General features: G+C 39.2%; 1 protein-coding gene across 1 annotated transcript in view; it reads left to right on the forward strand.

Moving 5' to 3' along the window:
- Positions 1-12,463, forward strand: part of grik3 (glutamate ionotropic receptor kainate type subunit 3) — an 89,241-nt gene that overhangs the window by 36,488 nt on the left and 40,290 nt on the right. Inside the window, exon 2 of the mRNA XM_071530806.1 lies at positions 12,250-12,423. Coding sequence (XP_071386907.1) covers positions 12,250-12,423 — 174 coding nt within the window. The remainder of the gene's footprint in view (positions 1-12,249; positions 12,424-12,463) is intronic.

Genomic DNA, 12,463 nt, shown 5'->3' on the forward strand with positions numbered 1-12,463 from the left:
TTAAATATCTGGCAATTATCGTATAAAATGTTTCATGCTCCAAAGTGCCTTCTCCTTTCAAGGTCGGAAAAGCCCTCAGTTGTCAGTAATGCAGACTTAAAAGTGAACCACCACAAGGTCAGACAAGGTATGAGTCCAATTTCTTTCAGAGGTGTTGGGAGTTTTCACACATTCATGAATGCTACTGACAAGTAAGGCTGTATGGCAGAATTACAGGGTATCTGGTTGCGGAGGTGGTATCTTCCAGTCACAATATCACATTCCAGTAAGGGTAAAGAAGAGATTGTTTTAAGTTAATTGCTCATTGATTAAGTAGCCAGATAATGTATTCAGTTAGACGTCATATCCCCGCTGGAAATATGGCTTAGTTATTTTCGAATACATAATGCTGAAAAAATATTGTCACATTTACCTCTATGCAGTACACAGTTTTCTCTTATGTAAGTTTAGAGGCATTTTTATGCTCTTTGACAAGACAAAACAACAGTCAAGCCAGAATCTCCATACTGTTTCATAAAACCAGTGGAAGCGGGTGGCAGCCACAGCTCAGCTGGTGAGTAAGCTTGTTTGGGTTGCTAATTGACAAATGTTGCTGAGGATACCACATTATTGTATGTGTGACTTTGTTAGAATGGTCAACAATATTGGAAATAGTGATCTTTAACTCCCTTTGCACTCTCACACACACACACACACACAGTGTCTTAGGTGCACCTTCCAAAGCTGTTGTTTACACACAGCGAGGAGCTTTTCTCCTGCCGCGTGCCACCTTTGTGTCCCACTGTGACAAAGTGCCAAGGCTGCGGGTCTGCATATCCTCTGCCACCATATGTGGACAAAGAAAGGTGGCAGTGGGTGAGGAGATAGATGGGGGTTAGGATGGTGATGGACACAGGTAGGCTGGCACAGCTTTGGGCCCCCATCCACCTGGCATTAGTTACCATTGTCTCTCTCCCCCTTTCTTGGCACAGCCTTTGATTGAACTGGCGGTGAGGTGAGGATTTGGCATAGCGAGGGTTTTACCTCAATGATAACAATGGGCCGCAGGCAGGGGAGGTGGCTGTTTGTATCATGCATTGTGGAGGAGGATTGTTTAATGGAGGTGCGCTGTGCATTGTGCAGTGTTTCTGGAAAGGGATATGTGGTTTGTAAAAGGGCATGTGTGTCCCGCTGCTTCGTTTGGCTAATCAACTGTGTGTCCTCGCTGGTTGTCCCAGAATTGTCCTCGTACAGAGTCCGGTGCCTCAGAGGGTAGTTTCTCTTGCTAAGGGCTTTATTGACACAGCCAACTTGTTATAGCACGCAGAGAGAAAGATATAGCTATCTCTTCTGGTCTTCTTGGTAAAAAAAAAAAAGAGAAAAAATAGGTAGGTATTTTCATTACAAGCACGCCCCTAGACCCCTAATCATGACCGGGGTGCCCTGTACGGTGCAGAGCACAGGCTCCCGCCCTGACAGATTATCCGGTGTGAATGTTTGAGAATGATAATGAGATCAAAACACCTCACTAAGCTGGGAAGAGAGGGTGGAGACTGGAGAGAGAGAGAGGGAGCAAGGCAGAGAGAATAAGAGCGAGCGGGAGCGGGAGAGGGTGAGCGATAGCTGCGATAAATTGCAGAAGCAGAACCACTTGAGCATAAAATTAGATTTTACAAATGTGTTGTTACCTGACAGTCCTCTGACAGAGGAGATATCACAACATTATAGGGCTGCATGAGTACTACTAATCGTATCAAATAAATAAGGATGCCTCTCAGCTGTGATAGAGCTCGATGGAGATTCAATGTGGACAGTGAGTTAGACGGAGAAATAACATAATTAAAACAGCCTTTCTCATTATGGACTCAAACATTAGAAGCCCAAATTCAATTTATATGATAATATATTATGCTCTGTGAAAGCCTCACACATTACAACACATTTGTCTAAGCGTTGTTACACTTATAACATTGTCAGAGTGAGTGGTGAGTTTAGATTTCACATTTTTGAAGGAATGACATATTATGCCAAATTGGGAATATGAGAGGTTAACCTGTTAGGGATTATATTGCTGCCCTTGATTTGAGTTCTATTATTATTATTATTATTATTCTGTCGTCTCTCAAGCCATAGGAACCTGTAATACAGTGGTTAGAAGTAGTTCGTAGTTCAGTATTACTGTGTAGTAATAGAAACAAACTACTAAACTGTAACAGAACACACTCAGTTATTATGTGTACACAGCCAAAGAAAAACGTACACAGTCATTTTAATTAATGGATTGATTTGAGGGAGAGCCTTTGAGGAAACACTGATTTGTCATGTTATTGGTGGCTACAATGGATAGTCAAATACATCATTAAGACAACAGCGAAGATTGAATGACTCAGTCTGAATGATGAATGGAAGCTCTAATGCAGTCGGCTTAGCAGAAAGACAGCAGCAGTGAGGGACAAGTCACTAAGAAAGCTCTATCTACAGTATGTGGCAAGAAGAAATATGTGTGTGTATATGAACCCCCTGTGAATGTGTTGCGCTATGAATATATTAAAGGTTTTGTTCCCAAAGGTGATATATCTGCTTTGCAGGTAAAATATTTTACCTGAGGTTTATTGCTCGATATTTCAAATATACAGATGGTTATATCCATTAAAATCACTTCTATATCCATTGTGCGACTTTCATGTCTGCAATTTTGTAACAGTTGGTGTCAGTTTTTCAAATGGTGAATATTGCATTTAGAATGAAGTTATATATTGATTACACAATAACTCGTATTCACTTACTCAAACTTTAGGCCAGATGCCACTTTTGCAAACTGGCAGGGAACTGGAGGCCACTTGATACTTTCTGTTTTCAGCATATCCATAAAGTTGTTATGGCTGTATCGATATCATGTATCTTGATAACACTATCAAGCTTTGCTATCAATTTATTACAAGGAAATATGAATTTGAGACCACCAAGGAAATGTTTTTATACTCAACTGTTTCCTAGGGACACTCAGAAACCGTTCGTGGGCCACAGATGGATCAGACTTTGAGTATCACTGAGATAACATAAATCATACAAAATGTTCATTTCTTTTTCATTATTTAAGCAACACATAAATTATCAAAACTGTTGTTACCAAGTTAACCCCTGTTAGGTAAAACCTCTCTTGGTGAAGTCTCAGTTAGACCGCATGTTTCACCCCAGTACTCTGGTGCAGTGTGTGGCTCAGTGATGAATTCAGTGTCCAGGTTATGAATAATCAAAGCAGCCCACACAGCCATCTCCTTACTGCCATCATGGTTCATGTTGCTAATAGGTCATTCGTCAGGGCTAATTTGCTTGGCTAATATTCCTATTTTAGTTTGGTGAGAAAATTAGCCCAGCAAATTAGTATCTAACTTGAATTAAATGAGAATTAAATGATACCAGATGTGAACTATTGGTATCATTTGAGATTACCGTCCACCAAATTACATTTATTTATCAGTTATTAGTAGGCTACAAGAGCCATAGTTACACAGTTACTAATGGCAAATAGACAATATATGAGAGGTAATTGATGAAGAGGTAATTAATGATAGTTAATGCAGTAATGAATGACAATTAGAATGAAGGGAATTGATATTACTGTTAATTATTCTGATGAATATACCGCTAATATCACTGTATTATAGCAAGAGTAGTTTGATAAAAAAGTAGCTCAATACTATGACAACATTATACGTTACGTTTACATACTCAGATGAACGGGTCACTAATTAAACATGATTACAATACAGGAAAACACAAATTATAAAATAAGTGTTGGCTAGTATGTATGGAGATTGACATTATATGTTAATCATTTGTAATGGTCTAAAATAAGGCATTAATGAGAGTTTAATTATAATGTAATTACTCTTTAAAATGTAGCAGTTTTACCTTTAATACAACAAGAGTTAAACTTGTACATGTTAGCTGTGTGTTCTTCTAATGTTTGAATTTAGGCGTTAATTGGACAAGAGAGAGACACTTTCTCATCACATGCAGTTAGTGGGCTATCCACTAGAGTAATTAACCAGCAACATCAATTTCCTCTCATGCTAGTTATCATTGATTAAATGTAATGGATTACTGACCTGCTGTTTTCGCCAATATGGATGGCACAATATGCATTATAACCGTAATATTGGTCTCGGTGCTACAATATTGTATAACATAGAGTATAATTGCTGGTCCCTAGTGTTGTGTTGTAACCCGTAATTATCAAGGAACACATTCTTCCTAAAATTGGTTGCTTTTCCAAACGTTCATGGAGGTTTGTGTGCGCTTTGTGCTGGTCATTGTTTGCTGCCATCATTGTGGAACTGAGTGCTTCTGCACATCCAGGGAGAGGGAAAGCTATTCACAGGGAGATTGGGAATCCTACCAGTGAAAAGAAAGTACAAAAGAGCAACACTCAGAAATGCAGTGGGCGAGGACACATGTATCCAAGAGCATAATGAGATACTTTCATTGTTTGGGCTTTGGCATCGGTTTGTCTGGCAGTAAGGAGTTTGTCTTAACAAGCTCAGTGTGTCGTACATTGGAGGGCAGGTTTTATTTGTTTATTTATTTATTTGTTTGTTTATTCATTTACTTTCTTATCTATTTGGTGAAACTGGGGGAGGACTATGGATCAGGCTGTCACTCCTTCAAACATGACATCGTAGGTGATATCTCATCTCAGACTCCACTGGTCTGATGGGATGATGCACTGTTTCAGCATCTAAAAAATACACTGTTTGGCCTGATGGGGGCGCTATAATTTAAGGTCAAAGTTTCTAAATTGGAATGGCCCTAACTTTACACTGATAAATCTGATTCACCTGAAAGTTGCTACACACATTTGGCTATCTTTAGAAATTACTCTTATTGACCTAATGAGGGCGCTATAATTAAAGGTCACAATTTCAAACTTTGAAAGGCCCTAACTGCTACACCACCAGTCTGATTTTGATGAAACTTGGAGGAATGATGCATCTTGATACTGACTGGCCCAAGGTGTGGCTGCATCATTCACGGGGGTCGACATGTTTTAAATTGGACTTTGGTAAATCTCCTTGGAAAAGAGTCAGCCTTAGCTATAAGCAGCATTAGTTATGTCCTGTCGAATTAAGTGCAGAATATCACTATCTTATCAAATACCTTATGGTATATTTTGGCCATTTCTACAGTGAAAACTGTGCCAACAGAGCACAATGCAAACAAAATGTGTGAGATTTCAACTGAAGAGGGCCACAATGAAAATCTTCTTTAAGACCCCCAAAAATCTGGGGCTCGCCTAGTTTGGAAAAACAAGTAGAATGATCTAGAAAGTAGAATGATATTCATTTTTTGTGAAGCTGTAGAAGTCAGTTATAACACTACAGGAGAGGCCAGATGCTCTCTTAGTAGAAAAATAACAATGCCATTGATTTTGCCTTGAGATATCAATTCATACAAGAGCAATGGTGTTACAGTTTTCACCTACCAAAATGTGTGGATGCAAAAAAAAAAAAAAGAATAGAATAAGATTGTCTTAAGGTGAAACAAGTTTTTGGCATCTGGATAAAATAAGAATTTGTTTATTTAGCCTGTGGTTGCCTGAACCTGCAACCTGAAGGAAATGCCTTAAATTCTCAGCACAAAAAGGAACTAGGACAGCTGATGATACTCCAGACTTTCAACAGTATCATGATAGTAGTAACCACTGACTACTGGCAGTCAACATACAACCCTCACGTCCCTAACCAGGAGAGGTCTTATGAGTCAGTTTTTAATCAGTCTTCAAATTCAATCAAATTCAGGTCAGTCAATCACCTCTCTGCTCTTTACCTGGGTGCTATCAAACTTAATCCCGCTGTGATAAAAAGCATTTTTCTACAAATCAAGTCTGTAATGTAATTAATGCAGTATGTAATTAATAAAAGGAAGCAAAAGTTGTACTATTGTGAAAATTAAACTTAGGTGTCAGGCTTCACCACTGATTTGGCTTGGGGTTTAGTTACCATTAATAAACCCCATTAAATACATTTTCACATCTTAACTGCAATTTCAACTCCCGTGATCCTTGTCTCGTATGCAAATGAATTTTGATGATGTTGCATGACGGGATAATGTTCTTCTAGGGTCTTTATCTATTAGTTTGCATGGGCCGCTGTGATACAGACAGTGATGTATAATACATGGCGACATGGCTAACTCTTTATGGCATAAGACATGCCATTTTATCATGAATTCGATTGTTATATACAGTAAGCAGTGCATTTATGTATGTGTGTAATATGCTGTAAGCTATGTTTGCTAACAGTTCAGTTTGAAGCCAAGTAGTCAAACGTTACTGTTTTCTCCACAGAAGAGATTAAAGCAGCTGATCAACTAGGGATCCAGATGACATTCAAATGAACTGATATTTAAGCATGTGGGACCATCCTGATGCATGCAGTTGCTCAGAAAAAATATATCTATAATATGCTTTGTTTGGCATGGGAAAATGTAGAGCTATTAATGCTGTATTGTACTATATGTCCAAAACTTTGTTGCTGCTGCAGTCGTGGTTAGGTCTGTCTTGAAAAAAGCGTTAAAGAGTTAAAGGAAAATTTCTTGCAGATGTGTCAATTGCTTTCTTCAATGTTACACAAACATCACATCAGTAATCACTGTTTACACTGTGACATTTCACAGCCTGCAGTATTGTTTTTGGTATTGCGATACAAGAATTTCTCTTTGTGCATACAGGCTTTAAATGGGTAAGCTAATTCTGTGAAAAAGGGTAAAATATATAATTAGATGAAGAACATAGAGAAGCTGGACATGGAAATCATGCTGAGTTGTGGTCAATGCCATTGGCAGTACACTCTGGCAGAAAACAGCATCATTCTGTTATAATCTTGCTTTGTTTAAGCAGAATGTCATCCTTTCAGAGCATCCACAGCATACTCTGAACACCGGTTGAGGAGTAGAGTAAATGCAGTAAATATTAAAAAATAACTATTTTCAGTGGTACCCAGTTGATACCAGCTATCTAGCTTGCAGGCAGTCTGCCGCTGCACAACAGTGGTGGGGAGTTTCATGCTTGTGCGCCTGCCCACGTTGTTTGCGGGTACAAGGCATGTGGGGCTTACATGCTTCAGCGTGGATTTTTGCTCGGGCATGTACAGCTGAAATATGAAACCTCAGATTTTGACTGGGCGCATCATGTCTCTTCTGTAGGCCCCGCAGACGCCCCCTGCACCCACAGCTTCTCTTTAACTATAAAATGCAGCCTAATTTTCATTCAGACCACAATTCACCAAAGCCTTTCACTAGCATGCAAGCCGAAGGGTTTATTATTTTATACTTTGTTAGCTTAACTAATAATGTTTTATTGAACCTTTTAATCCTCCCCTTGGTCACATTTGTCATTTGAACTGTTTTTAAAGCTCGCTGAATTTGTGCTTTGTTTGAATAGAACCTGTGAAATACTCTGTTCCTTTTTTACTTACTAACCAGGCAGTAGCTAAAACTGGTCCTGTTAGTTAAATTTATTGATTTCACCAAGCTCCAGTGTACGTCCCCTCCTTGTACCGACCTGAGACCTTTGTTTAACCACATCTACAAATGCGTATTGGGGCTTGGTAAGAAGTTAGCGTAACACCTATGTTGTAACTAGACATTGGCACCCATTATTATTTAGAGTAATACATTAAAAGATTGAAACCATTGAGTCCATTTCAGTAAGCTATGTCAGCAGTCTGTCTCTATGCTTTGCTGCTTAGTTCAGCTAACACTAAAGCCCCGGGGGTAAAACCAGCGGTGCAGATTTTTAACTTTAGCTCTATAAAAATGGGGGAATGGGTTTGATTTAGCCACTGACACTGATCATCATTATTCTCTGACATGTAATAACTGCAGTTTAGAAAGATTACATATCCTGTACTGTTACAAATCTATTGTGTGAGATTTTAAATGAAACCAAAGCATACCAAGCACAAGGATACGTTCTACCCCTGCATTTGCTGTCTGTATTTTTAATGTTATTTTTATTTACCAAGTGTAAGGTCCTGGTCTTAAGGAGAAATAAAGGGTTTGACTTAGCTTACTTGGTCTTTTTTCCAATGCCTTACTTCATTCTACTTAATGTACACACAATAGCATAACAATAATAACATTCCAGTTTACTTACTTAGTCTTACTCATATTGGTATCTATAGGCCTGCAAATTTGACCACAGCTTTACAGCACAAATTGCTTTGGGTGGTTTCGTTCAGCTTTTAACAGTTTAACTTTGACTTGAATGGTTGTCCTTTCTTCACACGAGGCTGTTTTTTTTTTGTTTTTTTCGTAATTGAGGGCAAACCACTGCGGCTTTTGAATGCAGCTGATCTACAAAGTTCTCACCAAGGGACAAATTATGAAAACAGCTGCAATTAGTGGCTGATTTTTACATTATGGTAGGACCTTAGAGACTAATTAAAGGCCTTTGTGTTGTTGTCTATCGGAAACATGTTAATCTGAAGCCTATTGACTGAGGTTCGCAAGAACAAGTCTGAAATCTAAAGATGCATAGCAACTTGTACTAACCCATTGCAATAATGACATTCGGTTTAGTTTTCTAAATGGGAACTTGTAAATATGTTCCATATTATTGCATCCTCTACATCATTAGAGTCATTTTTATGTGATGCTAAAAAGAAGTGCTTATCCCTTATTTGATGGAGTTGAGTAATTCCTTGTACATTAAGCCATGCTATTGTGCTTATGGCAGGATTCTGAAAAGGGCAAAGCAAATTATCCGCAGGATTTTCCTCCCAAGGAGCAGGTTTCCCCCTGTTTATTAAATTTGTTAAAGTGCTTCTGAGCAATGCACATTTTATCCTCTTAACAGTCAAATTACTATATACTCCAGCAATTACTTAATGTACTCTAATGAGATTTCCCCATGAAACGGAAGGATTCATTTATTTTAATGTGACGCGTTCCACCGGGCAGTTTATGCATCACGTCCCTTTGCAATCCAGGGAGGCTCTGAGTCATAAATAGTGAGATGAGCTTGGCTTCCAGAATTGCCACTCTGCCCACAGCAGCAGAGGTCTGTGATCCTGTGATCCGGTCACTGGGGGTCTGCCTGCTTGGGGCCGTCGGTGGGTCACAGGTGCTATTCCCAGACTCAGCTCTCTGAAACTGTGTGTGAAAGGACTAGTGAAATATTTATGGGCAGGTTTATTGATTGGAACTAGTTACTTCCACCCTCATCCGCCACCACCCCAACCACACAAACACAAACACACACGCTGTGGAGCAAACTGGAGAGTAGGCAGTATAAACGTATGGGGGTGTAAAATATTACGGGAGCCAAAAGCACAAAACCCAAATAACCCACAAATCTCTGTTGTCCTGTGAAAACCATGTAACTCCAATTTTGGTGATTTTCATGTTTTCACTTCAGTTGAAGGACACATGCTCCTCAGAGGGTTGAGAAAATTCCCCAACCTCTTGGGCTTATGAAACCAAAAGAAAATCCACAGGTCAAAAATACAGACAAGGCTGTTTTTCTTAGTTCCTGAAAAGCTGACATTTTGGAGATACAGGGTTTTCACCTGACAGTGACAAAATATTTAAACAAATCTAGCACAACACCAATCATAGGCTTACATACAAGTAAGCCAATCTGAAAATATAGTGGTGACCCTGGTGGATGTAATGGCACAGGGGAGATCACAGAGTCTAGTGAGGAGCAGGGGCGAACTGAGGATACTTCGGCCACTAAGGTCAGAGCAGTGGATGAAAGATCGACATCCTGATCCCTCTGAGCCGTCAGACTGGCCTTCACCCACTGAAATAATGGACTCATTTCGTCAGATGATGTTTGAGGTCGGGCCCGTGAAATACACTGAGGGCCCATATCCCAGAGTAGAAAAAAGCAACAGGTGAAGCTTATACTTATTTTGTTTAATTTCCAAAAAGGAATGAGTTGAACTTGACTGATTAATGTACTCAAATAAAACAAAGTGCATTGCTTTGCATGCAAAGTATTTGGAGGTGTGTAAGCATGTCGGAGAGCAGTGATTCTCAACCTTTTTCATATCAAGGACCCTAATTTAGTCCACATTAGGGCCACAAACCTCCATTTGATGAGATTTGGCATCTTGGACCCAAATCTGAGAATACTTTTATTGTTAGATATGATTTTGTTCAGAATTCCATGACTATCTGAATTGTAGGTAGAGAGATTACAGTGAAACTATGATCAAAATAGTCATTCTACATTCTCTAATTGAGTTATTCATCATTTGCTGGGGACCCCCTGGAAGCCCTTCAAGGACCCCTGGTGGTCTCCGGTCCCCACGTTGAGAACCATTGTGGTAGAGGATAGAATAATTAGCAGTCCATTTCGAATGCACTTGACCGTCATCTCCAAAATGCTATAGAGGTGAAAAGAGCACACTGGAAATCACTTTTAACATGCATTAACATGGCAATACTAATTAACAGAAATGTATCTAGAGACACCTATTATGCTGACTGAGTATCTGAAAAAGTGTCTCTGTCAGTACAGAGTGTGGGTTTCAAAAGGTTTTCTCTACAGCTCCAGTGATTGGCCACAGAGTTCAGCTCAAATACAGAGTTTATCCAAAAGCGCCACTGCAAATGTAAAAGATTTCATGATGAAATTGACAGCAGGAACTACTTTGATGAGCGAGACTGTGAAGCCCAGTTTAAGCAAGCCATATAGAATGTGATTGGTGAAACTATTGACAGTGAACCTTTTTTCAGAATCGAGATGCAGAGACATTTTGCTTTGTTATTGAAATGGATAATATGATGAGAGAGCAGTGGGACGAGTCTATATTTCCATATGTCATCACATCAAGTGGTGTTTCTGGAAACAGCATTTAAGAAATTTACCCTTTAAGCTGTCTTATAAAGGGATGTGGCAAAGCTATAGAAAGATTTAACTTTATTCTGAAGAGAAAGCTTGACTATGTTTTTTTCCCCCAAATTTCAAAATAGGTTTAGGAGTGTTCCTTACTATACCAATTACACACACACAAATAATACAGCATACACTCATTTAATACCAGATATAGAACACATGACAGTGACATAATATTGTCAAATATGAAACTTGCAGATGTCTAAATATTCTGTGTGTTAAATGTGAAACAAAAAATAGTTGCGCTATTGTAGGTTAAGATGATTTGACTAACATAAATTATATTGTAACATAATAAATACTATCACCTTTCAAATAAAGTCCGTGAAGATGTGTTTATGCACATGCACAATCTTGCAGAGGTAAGCACTGTGTGGTTGAGGGGCGCTAAATTGGATTTCACATACACCCCGATAAATTTGTTGGTGGTTGGTGCGCCCCTGCACACACACACACACACACACACACACACACACACACACACACTCATACACACAGATTTTTGCATGTTCATACCCTGCAACTTGCTTGAGTGGGTTTCAGGATATCAGGATAGTGTCAGTTTTCAATCCCAGTTAAGTATCCTAAATTGACTTGCAATTACTTTTGATTATCTTGGCTTTATTGCGATTGTTCTATGGTATAATGTGGAAAACCCCACTCATCTGGAAAAACAAAATAAAAACACTAGTGCAGGTCTGGTACACACCACCACTACCGCCACCTCAAGCAACGCTCACCAGATTTTGATGTGCATATTGACATATTTCCTACGTTTTGAGCAGTAGTAGAGCCCGTCCGAAAATGGAAAAACACGAAAAAAGAATTACTTTCCTTTGAAATGTATGTAACTTGTTATGCCTACTACCCAGAAGAGTGCCTGAATCCAGTTATCTGCTCCACCAATGTAGTATTCTGGTGGAATAAAAGGACATCTTAATGGAGAGACAAGAGCCTGAGATTGTCTGCTGCCCTGATGGAACAGACACACAACCAGAAAGACACACACACACACACACACAAACACACACACACACACACACACACACACACACACACACATACACATATACACAGACTCCTTAAATCCATTATGGCTTTAGACTTCAAAGCTGATATTGGTATTTACAGCATTCCCTGAAAATGGAGTGGGGTGCTCCATGTTTGCTGAGCAAATTTAATGCCTTGTGTATTGTACACAGCTTACTCCACTGCTACTCCTAAGTGCAAATGCCTCTCAGTGTTTTTCTTCTTTTGGTCGCACATAGAATTGTGACTGTGTTTCTCTTTTTGCTTGTGATTATGTTTGAGACCAATTGTCATGGGCCTTACGTCTCTCTCTCTCTCTCTTTGTTTTCCAGGGGGGATTTTTGAACAAACAGAAGGACCTGTTTCACTTGTTAGCGCGGAGGAGCTTGCCTTTAAATTTGCAGTCAATAACATTAACAGAAACAGGACTTTGTTGCCAAACACAACATTAACATACGACATACAGAGGATTAATATCTACGACAGTTTTGAGGCCTCAAGAAAAGGTGAGTGACTTGTTCTGTGTTTGTTCAAGGATTGTGATCA

The sequence above is a fragment of the Centroberyx affinis genome, unplaced genomic scaffold (genome assembly GCF_046629955.1).
Source record: "Centroberyx affinis isolate AG114_WGS23_722 - 3 ecotype Tasmania unplaced genomic scaffold, CSIRO-AGI_Caff_v1 ptg001981l_1, whole genome shotgun sequence".
NCBI classification, from domain to species: Eukaryota; Metazoa; Chordata; class Actinopteri; order Beryciformes; family Berycidae; genus Centroberyx; species Centroberyx affinis.